The sequence below is a fragment of the Acanthopagrus latus genome, chromosome 4, assembly GCF_904848185.1.
Source record: "Acanthopagrus latus isolate v.2019 chromosome 4, fAcaLat1.1, whole genome shotgun sequence".
NCBI lineage: Eukaryota > Metazoa > Chordata > Actinopteri > Spariformes > Sparidae > Acanthopagrus > Acanthopagrus latus.
In genome coordinates, this window is record NC_051042.1 from 13,154,718 (window position 1) to 13,169,792 (window position 15,075).

The following is a 15,075-nucleotide window of genomic DNA, read 5'->3' on the forward strand; positions in this document are numbered from 1 at the left end:
TTTAGCATCAGTGGGCAGTAAGCAAGTCTTTAAAGAATTAATGGAGACGAGGACCTCGAGTTTCACAAAAAAAAAAAAAAAAAGACTTCACTAAGCTTGCATTTGAGGTGCAGCGGAAAATCAGACAGAACGTAAGGCCGACACTTGAGCCTGACTCAGGGAAACGCTCAGTCTTTTGGTCAAGGGAACCACGCTTAAACTGAATGGCTAAACTGGCTTTTCTGCTGGCCTTGCCTCGTGCTTGACCGGTCTACCAGCTCCTTGAACCAACCCATGGAGCGTGGCAGGATTCATGGATTTAAACCTCTCACACACCATAGAGAGATGATTAAAAGTCCCCAAGTCATATTACGTCTGAACTCAAACTCAAACTTTTCGGAGGAGGGAGGATTAACGAGTCACTGGAACATAAACTGTGTCATTCTGAAGAGATTGATTGTTGCTGCTATGTATCTTGGACGTAAGGAGCAGGCATCTCAGGGGGACACAATGAATGGGCCAGCAGCTCTGGCAACAAGGGCAAAGTTGTGGAGCCTGTGAAGTCTTGCGCTGAATGTGACTCTAAGAATTACAGAAACATACCGCAGCAACACTGTTAATTCTGTGTAGCCTTCAGCTACGTTTAAATGTATGTGATGAGATGACAAGTTCACAGTTCAAAAAATGAACTAGTTCGCAGTGCTTTTTTTTTTTTCAATATGTTGCTGTGAGCTATTACTTTTCAAAATTATTGCCACAGCCCATATAGAACACAGACAGCAATTATTTTATTAGTTTCAACACTGAAACTGCAGCTGTCTGACAGTATACTGCAAAACCATGTTTTGTCCAGGTGCGCCATTAGTGTGATTTGGGTGGTAGAGGATCTGTTTTGGCTCGCTGTTGCCATGTTGCCATTTTTATATTCACTCGCACATACCTTGAAAGGCTAGCCCAGTGCTTTAATTCAATGTGCTGCTTCAGTTTTGCTGTTGATGTTGTTGATGTACGGAGTTGCTTCTTGAAACCCGGCGGGCAAAGTTTACACAAAAAGGTCAGATTTTTCCCACCTGGATCATCACTGAACTTTTCATGAAATTGTTTTAAGTAGCCTAATCATACAGAGATGCCGTACTAATGGTGGAGGCAGAGGAGGGCTGGGTATTGTTAAGAACCTCACGATTCAATTCGATTTTTTATTTGATTCAATATCGATTTAAATGCTTCAATACCGATTCTGTAATAAGCAGTAATAATCAAATAATTCATTAGAGTGTTGATAATTATTAAATTCAAAAAAGTCATCTTAAATTATAAATATTTCCTCTAGGAAGTTCTAGTTCGAATTGAAATGTAAACGAAAGGCACACCATGTGTTTAGATACACAGTTTTGCTGAGAAAGTGCCATTGCTTCTGGGACTGCATGGTACAGTTTTGTCTGACATAGACATAACCGCGGTCACGGACACTGTACCCCCCTCTCTGCCCGGAGGAGAGTGCTACCCGCGCATCACCCTCCGACCCTCTGTGGGAATCTGGCACGAACGCCAGAATGAACATGTTCACAATAACGTTCATCAGGCAGAATACAGTACGTTCAGTTCACGTTCGCCCAGTAAAATGAACGAGTTCATGAGCGATCGTTCACTGAACGCGTTCAGGCACAACACTGCCTTTTTACGCCTCTCAAAGGAGGTGTTAATAGGCCGATAGTATTATAATATTATTATCACAGATATATATTTAAAAAAAAAAAAATGTCATACCTTATGTTATGTCATACCTTCAGTGGGGGATAAAACAGCTGGTGTCAGGAGAATGTAACAGCTATCTCACTAATGGTTAAACTGTAGACCCGCACAGAAATGACAATTGCCAACAAAACATAAGCCACCATATTCTGAAAAGACGCACTCAAAATACTAGCAAAAAGTAACATTTTAGTTTTAGAGCATAAATGGCAGATTTGTGTTGATCTGGTCATTTTTCGTTTTTCCTACCATCGGGCGTTTTATTTTGAAAACTGACCGGATGCACTATGCCATTCCTGTGTCTCTGACTTCCTGTTGGCTCGATGTGCTCTGTGCAGCTTGTTGCAGCTTCCGTGAAAAAAAAAAAAAAGGAAAAGAAAATGCGCATCTTTTAGGCATCGTTTGTTTCCTGCTGATTGCAGTTGTTGCTCTATTGTGTCCCTCCTGAGGGGTAAGCACAAAATTCCTGTGTTACTAACGTTAGCGTTGCTGTGAGAGGCTTGCACGTTGTGTTGTACAGCTGCCTTATTTGGTTAAATGGAGTTTTAAACTGCAGTCACAAGGAGACTGTTGCCATGACGCTGGCCACACCTAACACTGTGACCTTCAACAGTCAAGAGCAATGAGACTGAGTTTGCTATCACTTGAAACGAAAATAGCAGTCAGGGATGTACTTATATTACAGTCTATGTAAAACTGAGAACAAATGCAAAGGCAAATGTTGAGGAAATGGATATCAGGAAGAACTTGTTTGCAATTCAAACTGAAAACAGATGAGCTACTTTGTGTTTTTCCAGCAAACGCTGACAAACTAAATTCTGCCCTCCGATGTGCCGTCTGTTTTTAGTTTTGTTTGGTTTGGTTTTTTTCCTGACTTAACGTCGAGCACGCTGAAAGTGAGAATTCTGTCTCCAGCCAGCATTTGTTTATTTACCCAAAAAATGATATGTTCTTGGCGCCTTACCAATGAATGCGCGCCTTTGTTTGCTGAATGCTGACAGGGAACTGGTACTTCAATAAAGCCTACCTGCTTGGCACAGGTGCTGAGCAAAGGCCACCAAACGCCAGCGGGAAAACAATGAGGAGAGCCAGCATGTCTGAAGCAATCCTGTTCCTCCTGATCGCCTGCATCTAACCACCGTGACATGATTCATCTGATTCTAGAGTTGACTGTTGCATTTGTTTATCTTCAAAGTAAAATGTTTTGTTGTTGTTGTTGTTGTTGTTGTTTTTTAAAAGGAGCACCACACTGACTTATTTTAACGGCGAGCACAACCACGTAGATTCTTGTTGGCGTATGATGTCACTACAGTCAAACCACTTGGCCTCTTGTTCTTCAAAAATTTAAACTCAGTGTTTTTTTTTGTTTTTTTTTCCAACCTTAAAATGAAGGTTCAGATCAATGAAAACAGGGTCTATTCCAGTCTCGGTGTTGCCGCGACACCGTTCATAATGACACACTTCATTACGTCAGTTCTAAATAACTGCAAATTTGACATATTTTCCTGAATATAAACAACAATATCAGATCAGTTTCCGTCCTCTCTCTCTGAAAAGCCCAGATCTGGAAAGCAAAGTGTTGTGTTAGGTATAGGTTATCCTTGTTATACACCTTATATCTTTTTAAAAATGTGGTCAGTATATTCCTCTCCGGGTCTCAATAGTATCCCCACATAATTACTTTTAAGAGTAGTAAAAATTGTTTCCATACTATTTTTTGGTTGCATGCAATTTATAATTGGTGATGTTGATGACATTTTTATGTAGGCAAATCTTTTTTTAAAATAATTCATCGACAGAGTTTATGAGCAGGTGCAGAACATAAGTACCTTTGTTTTTAGAAGAACTGGTACCACACCATTGCCACGTTTATCATCGCTCTGCTGATTCTTTAAACGTTCTATTTTGCTCAAACATCACTGTAGTCGTGACTTTCTCTTTGAGAGCTGCCAACAGGTAAATGCCTTATTCTGGTTTGCTGGGAACCAAATGCTGTTTCTGGGGGCAAACATGGGTAAAGATGCACAATACTGATTTATTTCCACAGTAAAACCTCAAAAACCTAATAAAGTAAACAATTTGTGTATATATATATATATATATATATATATATATATATATATATATATATATATATATATATATATATATATGTCTCAAACAAATTGAAGAATTACACCTTTACACCTTTATATAGTCAAAGCCTGTATACTTAAAGGTGAACTTGTCATTTCAAATGACAAATGATGATGTATCACGTAGGCTTTATGTTCTGGCCTCATTTGCCTGGTAAAAAGTCTTTTGGTGAACTGATAAAGAACAGGTTAAGGTTTGTGCTTCATACGAGTCATCAGCACAGTTACATTTTAACACGGACACACACACATGCGTTTGTTCCTCCTCAAGGTTAAGGTACAGGAAGTCAAGCCCACATGAGTAACATGAGACAAATCGTGCCTCTCATTCAGTCTAAACAAATAGGGCGAGATCAGAGTGCCTCAGCCGCATCAGGGCACAGTGCACAGACTGAAGGACGAAAGAATAAGAATTGACTCCAAATAAAATAACAGGGCAATAATGAATACATTATTAATAATACTAATACTATAGTAATACTATTACAATACTATAATAATTCTAATACATAATAATACTGACTCCTGCTTGGTTGCTCACACATAGTCAAAAGTGAACGGACAGCTTTTCCCTGACGTGGCACTTTTGATATGAAGATGTACATCACAGTGTCATGTTATCATTTCCTTATTTTCATTCTGCTCTCTCCCCAAGGAAGTAAGCCGGTAGAACAAACACGCCTCCGTGCCACAACACTCATGACAAAAACCAGCACCCATCCCAAGTGAACCTTCTTTGAAAGCCACTCCTACTCACTGTGTCCTTTTCCTGAACAAGGGCTCTCCGAAGCAGTGGATCTTGATGCACCTTCTGGATGAATCTCAACAAATCTTCTGAGAAGCATTTTTCACATTATTGTGCCAGGCATGAAGTGGATTTATAACTGTTAAAAAAATACACTGAATACAAATCAGATAGGTAAGTCACCATTTATGTCTTTGCAAGGGAAATTGTGGCTTTCTTTGACTGTTTGGAATAACTTCCAGTTCTATTGGCTCAAATGCTTTTTCTTTTTTTTTTTTGTTCTTTTTTTTGTCTTGCACAAAGGACAATGAGGCTATCTTTAAGTAGCACTGCTTTAAATTGAATTTCATAAACATCACATATTCTTTCCACATTTTTTTTTTCTGTTAAAGTGATTTGAATTCAATTCCATTCATCATAGTTGGTGGTGAGAAATTTGCTGGTTAATGCGTTTTACTAAAATCAGTGAATAAAAACATGTTGTAAAATGTTTTTTTTACTCACCTGCCTGTTGATCAATGTAGAACATGAACTCTGATGTATTTGACTTTGGCCACATTAAGCTACTTTTTGCCAGTGTGAACGTCCACAAGTGCATATTGAGAAATTAAACTTTAATCGAATTTGTTCTATGCAGGCAAATGTATTAATTAGCATTTTGCAAGATTGTTGGCTCTGTTTTGTGTGAGAGTGGGTATATGTAACTGGATTTTATTGGCTAAGCAAAAACTGAACGATGTTGTCCCCTAGGTGTGGTTTCACCCACCAGTCAACAGATACTGTCACCTTCCATGAGGGTTTCTTTGCTGGAAGAGTACGTGGATTTGACCCAGATATGAGGTATCCTCACTCTCATCTTTCAGAGGGTTTCCTAAATATTTTCAGCAGCTCACTGATGTTGGAAAGAGCCTATTTTTCACAATTCTTGTGATGCAATCCCTGCAATGATTGGACACATATTCAATACCTTTATGTGTAAATGTAGGCAGACAACTCAGAGAAATGGTGCCCAATGGAGGCTGAGTTTTTCTATTTAAAGGTCCAGTGTGTAGGACTTGGGGGGGATATGTTGGTGGAAATTGAATATAATATTCATATTCGGGTTTTTATTAGTGCATAGTCACATAAAACTAAGAGTTGTAGCGTTAAATTACTTTAGACTCAGTTTTATCTTTTATATCTACAGAGGGAGCTGGTCCATGAACTGAAGTTTTCTCTTTAATTTTGTTGTTCTGCTTTTGCACTGTTCACTTGCCACTTCAAGGTGTGCTGGAATATTTGGCTGTCTTGTGTTGCTAACTGTTGGCTTCACATCCTTATATTTCAGGTGAGTACAAATGTCTTTATTATTACCCCTGATCTCCCCTGATACAGCAGCAAAGTGACTCATAATTAGCATTATTTGTATACTATAATTCCTATACAGAGAGTCATTAAACTTTATACATTCTACATTCTGGCATGGTTAATGGCCCAGCTCTTTTTTCTTTCTTTCTTTCTTTTTTTTTTTTTTGCACCACCCTGAATGAAATGTAATAGAACTCAGTAGTGGTTTTGTTTTGTCAGCTCAACTTTTCAGCACTGTGCTAATAAGTATCGATATATGTACAAGTGTTGACTTATTTGCAAGAATACATTAAAGCTGGTTTTATTCCAGTCTCATGATGGTCATTTTTCTGCATTAGATTTTTACCAAGCCTCACGATTATGGATTTCCTGCCGTCGGACTATAAACACAAACTGAGACCGAAGATCAATTTAGATGACACACTTAACTTCGGGTAAGAAAACTTTAGCTTTGGCTGCAAATGTTCAGAAGTCAAAATCCGTGGTCCGCTGCATTTTTTGGTGCAAATATTCTCTAATAACCGTTCAGAATAATGTAATTGAAGAGGTCTGAGAGAAAACGTCTGCACCTTATCCACCGGAGGAGTGATGTCACTTCAGACTTCACATATCTGTCATGTCTAACCTGTCATACCTGTGAAACCTGTGAAACCAGGTCTATATTTACATCAGACTGAGCTTTCCATTTGTCACAAAACAACTATCATTTTGTTTGGCAAAGAAACAGGGCAAGACACACCGTGAGTTGCCAGAATCATGTTACACATACAGGGAACACAGTGACATGCTGTGTTTGGATTTACAAAACATAACCTGGTTGGACCACATTGCACAGCGTTGGAATTTAGAATATAAGCCCACAACCAGCCATTCAGCCAGTCTGAGAAATCAACAAGTATGCTTTTCATGTAATAATTTTGCGACCTTTTCCCACTAAGGTGTGTCGCGTTTACCAGCCTAACAGCGTCAGAGTCTTGATGCTTTATTTCCATCAATAAATCAGAGATGTAGTCAGGTAGTTAAAAAAATATGAAACCTGTGATATTTCGTCCCAAACATGGATCTTGTCAAATTGTATTCACCAGCTGCAGCTGAAAGTTGTTTGAAAATCTATGAGGACCCCTGATCATTATAAAGTAGCAATGCCACATTTGTATACTCATTCATATAGACTGTAAAAGACTGTAAAAGTAATGCATATGTCAAGGCCCAATTCGCCTTTTCTTGGAGCACAAGGGGTTTTTTTTTGTTTGTTTGTTTTGTTTTTTTCACCACCCCTGAATGATACATAAGAGAACTCAGTATTGTTTTTGTTGTTTGCTATGTTGAGATTCCGCTCAACTTTTCAGTACTGTGCAAAAAAGTATCACAAATGTGCCACACAAAGTGTTATAGGCTCCTCGGTTAACTCTAAGGCATTGCAAAAATCTTTAAACAAAAGAGTAGACAAAGCTTTCTGTTTGTTGCACAGTTCAGATAAAGGTTCCCTGCTGAGTGCCAATAATTTTGTAATAAAACAATTAGGGATCTTTCAACCTGACAAAAAAAAAAAAAAAAGATCACGCTGGCTTCATCTTTTGGTACGTTTCATTACTTGTTCGTGATTGGGGAACACAATGTAAATTCCCCCGCCGTTCTGGCTGATTAAATTGCGGTTTATATTCATCCTTCATTTCAGGGCCAGACCGTTGGTTCAAACCCAGACGTATTGGAAAGCTCCTGTCATCTGGGAGGGGATGTTTGACCCCAATCTCTACGACCAAAAGCACATCGAAGGCCGGTCATCCGTGGCCCTCACCGTGTTCGCTGTGGGCAGGTTGGTTTCTCCATAAAAATGATAACCGTGAGGATACGTCTGTCTACACACACCAAACCAATCTTTGCTGTAGATCAAGATGTCCCCCCCCCCTCTGCAGGTCAGTTACAGCTAAATAACATTTAAGGCCAAACTGATGCCACACACACTTCCCTCTGTCTTCAGCTTAGGTCACATGGCTCCATCCAGCCACACATCACCCCTCTTTTTTTCCTGCCCATATAAAAGTCTGCAAAGTCATTGTTTTCTAGCAGTGTTGGTGAACACCTGCACATCTTTGCGATAAACATCAGTGCTAAAACAGACAAGAGGGCGAGCAGATGGGAATACCTATGTATGCAAACATAATGATATTGTCATTGTTGTAATGTTTTTTTGTTTGTTTTTTTCCTCATTATCACGATGATCTCTACCTAAGGTACCTGGATGCCTACCTCAACACTTTCCTTACCTCTGCAGAGCAACATTTTATGTTGGGGTTACCAGTGACATACTACGTGTTCACAGATCTACCGGATAAGGTACCAAAAATCCAGCTCGCTCCTCGGCGAAGCCTGAAGGTCATCCCGGTGTTAAAACAGTCCAACTGGCAGGACATCTCTATGATGCGCATGAAATCGATATCAGAGACCATCGAATCAGAGATCCGTGACCACTCCGACCATGTCTTCTGCTTTGATGTGGACCAGGAGTTCAAGGGGAGATTTGGCTCGGAAGCTCTGGGGGATTCTGTGGCTTTGGTGCACGCTCACTTTTACAAACTTCCACGGGAGAGGTTCACCTATGACAGAAACCCCAAATCCAAAGCTTTCATGGAAACCGGCGACTTCTACTACCACGCTGCAATCTTTGGAGGCCTGTGGGAAAATGTGAAGAATTTGACAGACACCTGCTATCTGAACATCATGGAGGACAAAATAAACGGCGTGGAGGCTCTGTGGCATGACGAGAGTCATCTAAATAAGTACTTCTGGACTTACAAACCAAGCAGGCTTCTCTCCCCAGAGTACTGCTGGGACCAGACTATTGGTGATGCCAGAGACATTAATGTCACTCGCCTAATATGGGCACCAAAGGATTACAAGACACTTCGCACGAAATAGAGTGGCTAGTAGAGACACAAATATTGTTTACTGTAAGCATTCTTCTTCTGGTTAATCCATAACTCAGGTAAATCTACTGTAAATGGTTGCGTTTGTGCCTTTCTTCAGGTATCGTTTAGAGAAGGGGAGTCAAAACTGTTTCCTTTATACCCCTTTTCAATCAAAGGGAACCAAGTGCTGGTTCTGGCCTGGTGCAAGTGCTTGTTCAAATTTGCACGACGGCAAACGTAGAGTTACATCATTTGGTCTTTGTATACCTCTTTAATGTTCCAGCATTGCCAGGAACACCAACACCAGTGGTTCTTTGTTCTGGACCAGCAAAGTTTTTCTGACTTGTTCTCCATGATGTCTCAGAGCCAGTTCTTTGGCTGTTCAAAATGCAAAAAAAGAATGCTTTTAGAGTAGGCACTGGCTTCAAACCAGCACCTGAACCACCTTGGTCGAAAAAGGGGTATTAGAGGACCAAGATTGATGATTAACAGTTGACTATGAGCCAAAAACAACTACCTATTGTATTGTATCGATAAAGCAACATTATATGTATTACTTTTTTTAATTTTTCTACCTAAACATATCAGCTTTAAAATCATTTTCATGGTGGGGCGCCGCATAGCTCAGTCGGTAGCGCGCGACCCATGTGCCGAGGCTCTGCAGCGGACCCGGGTTCGACTCCCGGCCCGGGTCCCTTTGCTGCGTGTCACTCCCCGCCTCTTTCCCTGTTTCCTGTCCAACTCTTCAAGCTGTTCTATCAAATAAAGCCAGAAAAGGCCAAAAAAATACTTAAAAAAAAAAAAAAAAAAAATCATTTTCATGGTACAGTGTCTCGTAATAGGGTGAAGAGGGTCTCTGTCTCAGCCACTCGCCCCCCCATCACTTGTTTCTGCACTATGTCACTTAAGTGAGAGGGTACAGCTTTACATACATGTTCACTTCAAAATACGTTCTCAACGTTTTTTTGTCGTCAGCACCTACATTACTTCTGACATATTGTCACAGAACTAGGATTTGTATGTCAAACAGTGGTGTTCCACTCAGAAACTGCGGGGGAACAAGTGAAATGTATTTCTTTTCTTTTTCCTTCTGTACCACTCTTTCATTTCAGTTTCTGCAGAAAACAAACTGAATGTCTTGAAAGGCAATGTATACCACATCTGCAGCATCTGAACAGAACAGACATGTATACTGGTTGTCATAGACTTCAAGACTGCCCAGCTCACCCCTGGGTGGCCCACCCTACTGTGCAGCAAGGAACCACGCAGCAGCCACCTGTGTCATTCAGCTGACCTCAGATCAGCTTGGACCTGTCTGACTGAAGCCAGTGATGCATTATTCATAGACTGCCACCATCTGGCACATCGGCGCACTCTGCCACCTGAGCACTCACCCTGTCAAAGATATACAGTAGAATAAAAGGGCAGAATATCACCAGAGTGCACAGGCCAAGTGAAGAACTAGTTCAGTTTAAGGGTCTGTTAGATTATTTATTTGACCAACGTGTCACTTTTTGCTAGGTTTCTGAGAGACTGTGAGCTTGCGTTGGGATTATGTGCAACACACCCCAGTCTGAGGCAGTGTACATTATTTGTCTGAAATTAGCCACAGGGCAACACTTTCCAAGAAATGAAAGGTGTTCTGTTGTTAAAAAAAATAAAAATTAAAAAATTAAAACAGCACTGATTTCTGGTTTGAGCATCCAGGAGTGAATGCAAGTACAGAAAAAATATACATAATAATGAAGTGCAGTTTAGCCATATACCACTTGAGGGGGCTAGTGTCAAATCTACATTATATAGTAATGAAGGTCCCACAGGATGGTCACAATCAGAGTCAGATACTTTGTTGATCCCTGGGGGGAAATTGTTTTTGTTACAGATGCTCCTCGCAAAGAAGAAATAGAAATACAGCATGAATGGAAACAAGAGATAAAGCTAAAGATATAAATATAATATTGAAGTAGACAATAAAAAAATAGAATAAAATAATAAAGTGACTAAAGTAAAAACAGAAAAATTAAGATAAAGAAAAAAGGAAAAAAAGTTGAAAAAACCAAAAAATTAACCCGCAGCGCATGCACACAGAAGAGGGAAGTATAGTCCGACTATCATGAATGAAGGATTGGCTTTTCTCCTGTGGCTCTCGCGTGTTCAACATCAGCTTGCAGCTTTGTGGTCTCCCACATTTCTGCCAAAAATGTCTGAAACAGGCTGACATAATTTCAGCACATTGGCAGACTTTCTCATGCCTTACAAAAATGTGACTTTTAGGGACCACTCGTTTTTTCAAAATATCTTATTTATTTTTATTTTTTTTGTAAATCATTTTAAAATAATTTTCTATTCAACTCTTTATGTGTATATGTCTGATGCTTTCTCCTGTACTTGTTGCATCTTGAATTTCCTTGTTGTCTAATCTGATCAATGACAAATGACCTAATCAGATGCACTGTATAAAGGCTATACCACCTATATACCTGTAAAAGTTCAGGTTTCTGGTAAAATGCTGTTGTTTTCTTTTGTTTTGTTTTTTTTAATGAAAGGAAAATAATTTTTTCTTTTTACAAGCAATTGTTTATGGTGACATTTTATACATGCATGCAAACTTACCTTCTGTGAGAATGTTGGATTCAGTGTATCAGGCTGCATTGCGAGCTATCTCTGGTACCGGTTTTCATACACATGACTGCAGCTTGTATGAGAGCGGGGGTTGGTCGTCTTTGTGCGGTCGTAGATTGGAACATTGGTCCGTCTCTTAAAACTCTACAGCTACATCAGCAGCTGCAACTTTCACTCACGTGGACAAGTAATGCACGTCACTCGTCGAACCCACACTGTCTTCAATGAAAGTGCACTTAACGTTTTTGCACCTTCATCCTGGTGTGAGTTACAGACACTTGACATTTATGGAAGTTTATAACAGTAGGATTAAAGGTTATCTGAGTGCTGAATGCACATGTCCTGCTACTGAACAGTGACCTAGTGACTGATAAAGTCACTGTCATGATGTTATCGACTGATTGTATCCAGTCAATCGCTTGTTCCTCTTATGTGGAACTTTTTACCCTGCTGTTTCTGCTAGGACTCCCTTGTAAAAGAGATTTGGAATCTGAAAGGGAATATATTCCTCTTCACAAACTCTCCAAACACCACATGGTGGTGCTCATAGCTCACTGAGCCCACCGCACAGTTATACAGGGAAGAAGCACAAAGTACTTTCCAGACAAAGGGAAATGCAATTACAGGAATACTCTGAAAGCACTAGGGTCAAGTTAATAAAAAACAAAACAAAAAACAAAAAAAAAAACCAGCATGATGATTTGACCAAATTAGATTTGCAAATAAAAGAATAGAATAGCAACTGATGTACTTATTGTATTTAAATTTGGTTTTATTCTCTTGTCCTGTGACAGAAAGCACAATGCCACAGTTAGTCACAGTTCACAAATCAAGCTGGCTTCCAAAAAGTATTTCTAAAAGCTTTGGTCTGCTGAGCTTGTGGTTACGAGCACCAACAATCCACCAACCTCCACCCCCCCCAAAATAAAAAAAGAAAATATGGCAGCAGACTGATAATCTGTGTCAATCCTAAGAAGATCATAATTCTATATATATATATTCAGTAGGGGAGCCTCACTGTACCACACAGAGTGCCTGTTTTCTAAGTTTTCTTCACTAAATTTTAATCCAACATTATTGATGACTGACTCTGCCTCCAGAGCAGCTGTGTATGTGCAAACAATTTCAAATAAAGCTCAAGACACAACAAGGTTGTAAAAAATAGATATTTCTATTAATAGCACCCATGGCTGTGCAGGCAAAAGGAAACTGGTTTGGGTATGGTGGCTCTCAATATCTGCTGTCTTAATGACAGAAAGAAATGTGAAATGTGACTGTACCAAAGTAGAGCTCAAGAAGAAGAACCAGCTGCCAGCTCAACTTGTTTTGTGCCCTCATTTGTGTGAAAATAGAAACAGTAGGGGGGGCTGGGTGAGGGCGTACTGTCAGTATGTGGTGTCTGTTCTTCAGGCATCAAAAATAAAAGAAGTGAGGTCAACATATCGAGCCAGGCAGAGTATTCTTGGACGCTGCTTTGTGACACCAAATCTCTACTGAAGTGATAAAGGGAGGAGGAGGTATGTAGTTGTGCATGTGTTGGAATTTAACATCTAGTGCAGAACTTTTGTCTCCCCCTGGTGGCAGTAAGACTACTTACACACTTTCCACACGCCTTTGACGCCACAGGCTCCACCAGCGTAGCTGACGCTGTAGCCCACTTGACGCTGCAGTTACTATCGATTTCAGTCGAGCAACAGGTCTTCGCCAGATGACGTAAAACGCATTGGTGCCTGTCCTCCAAACTCAGGAAGCTCGCCACAGACAATAACAAATGTTATTTTGTAGTTTCAGTTTTTATTTTTATTGTGAAGTGAGATCATGCATATGGCTGCGTCAGAGACAACTGACAATGCGATCACAGCTCCTGTTGGTAAGATGTTGATTTCTGAGTCTCATTCCCAACAAATATCAAAAATCATCTGTCTTACCAGCCAGAGCTTTGAAGGTCCAATTTTTTAGAGAGTTGGTTTTTGGGTCTCCCCACTTCATCAAATAATGAGGTGTTGGACAGAAAAAAAAACCTAGTTTTTGACAAGTTGAGCATGAAACAACATTCTAATGAAGACTTATATAGGTATAGTAGCGAACAAGGTTAAAGTTAACCTCACCTGTCCCTTTTGTACATCTGAGATCACTCTTGAAGATACCCTTAGTACATGATGCCAAAAAGAAAGTAATTTGTCACTTATTTGTGAAGCATTTAAGTGCATCTTCCCCCTTTGGAGGTGTTTGTTGTAGTTTAAATTCAAACTCACCTATTTCGGCTTCATTTCACTTGAGTTGCAAAGCAGGTCAAATCACCTCATGCCCAGGTGCCCTTCAAGTCATCTCCATCGATATGTCAGGTGTCTCACACACACACAGCTGCTGTTTCCATTTGAATGAGGCAGCAGTCTGGGCATGCATGGCACTAACTGAACACACACAGCTGTGTTCACACCATGTGGTAAGTCTGGTGCAATAGTCAATCATTAACTCTTCCTATCCCTTGGTACTAATAAACATACCTATGATTATGCCAAATTAACATCCTGACCTCATCAGAAAAAATTACCATATAGGTTGACTGTATAGCAGTATACCCATATTTACATTTCTTGTCAGGCAGTGACCTCTAGCAGCCTTTGTAATTATTACGAGAGCAAAGGAGGAAGTCGGGTGACGTAGTATGAAGAATGACAGAAATGGACCCAGAATACTGCTGTTTGTGTCCCATGTGAAACTGAAAGTCAACAGAGTTATCTGTTACTTACTGATGCAGTTAATTTACATCCTGTACATGACATAGGTTAATGCACATACATGCCAGATGAATCAAAACAATGAAAACAGTAGCGTGGGATCATGGGAGTTGTTGTATGTATTGTTAAACGATTGCCAATGAAAGTCTATCTGATGTGACTCAGGCAGAAATGTTAATGGGTGAGGTAATGTCTTTTAGTTTTATTGAAGTTAAACACAGTCACCTTCAACGACTTACTTCCTCAAGTTATAAGGACGAGCAACCAAAGGAAATGCACCAATAGCTTGAGAAAACTCTCTTTGGGTTCAACATTGTTGGAAACATTTGGGATGCTGTAAGTACACAGCTAAACGAAATAACTCATAAATGTCTGGTGGTTTTATACCTTTAAGCAGCAGGGAAAAAAAGCCATCTGATGGAGAGGTCACTGATAGGTTAACAAACCAAAAACTGTCACCTGTTTGTCTAAGCTATGCAGTGATCAAACTCCCTCACTGAATCAACAGTGTCAGGTGTTTTTACACAGAAAGGTTGCTAATTCTCCAACAGGCCATGTTTTTTGAAGCAGCAGTTTCAGGTTGGGACATGCTGACATCATACTGCACTTGTGTTTTACGAGAGGTGACAACTATGTTGAAACCCAGCTATGAAAATATGGAGGTGAACCTGAGGCACATAAACATCATGGCAAATGTGAAGTCAGTAGTAAGTGTATGTACACCTGTGTGCGTCTCTGGTAGTCTTGACACTGTATGTTTGTAGATCTGCCAGGCCTCCCTGTGACCTTTTCTGCCATGAAAGGGTGCATTCTTAAAAGCCCTTCTGAATGGCCCACTCCAACAC

At 40.0% G+C, this 15,075-nt stretch overlaps 1 protein-coding gene across 6 annotated transcripts; it reads left to right on the forward strand.

Annotated features, from left to right (window-relative positions):
• The first annotated feature begins 2,106 nt into the window (after positions 1-2,106).
• LOC119018129 (N-acetyllactosaminide alpha-1,3-galactosyltransferase-like) lies at positions 2,107-9,503 on the forward strand. Of its 6 annotated transcripts, XM_037095567.1 has the most exons (7): positions 3,044-3,687; positions 4,522-4,785; positions 5,362-5,451; positions 5,876-5,938; positions 6,297-6,392; positions 7,637-7,774; positions 8,193-9,503. In XM_037095567.1, the coding sequence occupies exons 3-7, from the start codon at positions 5,447-5,449 to the stop codon at positions 8,875-8,877; spliced, it is 987 nt and encodes a 328-aa protein (XP_036951462.1). In that variant the 5' UTR covers positions 3,044-3,687; positions 4,522-4,785; positions 5,362-5,446; the 3' UTR covers positions 8,878-9,503. The 6 variants fall into 6 exon arrangements, with proteins under 6 accessions (XP_036951461.1, XP_036951460.1, XP_036951462.1 ...); XM_037095566.1 differs by lacking the exon at positions 3,044-3,687 and adding an exon at positions 2,107-2,182 and having other exon boundaries at positions 4,522-5,451; XM_037095565.1 differs by lacking the exon at positions 3,044-3,687 and adding an exon at positions 2,809-2,925 and having other exon boundaries at positions 4,522-5,451.
• Positions 9,504-15,075: the final 5,572 nt, after the last annotated feature.

What these genes read in the sequence shown, in the direction of transcription:
- LOC119018129 (XM_037095566.1), top strand. Translation starts at nt 5,348, where the DNA reads ATGTTGTCCCCTAGGTGTGGTTTCACCCACCAGTCAACAGATACTGTC. An exon ending in GGATTTGACCCAGATATGAG is followed by an intron (nt 5,452 to 5,875) that starts GTATCCTCACTC and finishes TGCCACTTCAAG; the next exon opens with GTGTGCTGGAATATTTGGCT. An exon ending in GATGACACACTTAACTTCGG is followed by an intron (nt 6,393 to 7,636) that starts GTAAGAAAACTT and finishes CCTTCATTTCAG; the next exon opens with GGCCAGACCGTTGGTTCAAA.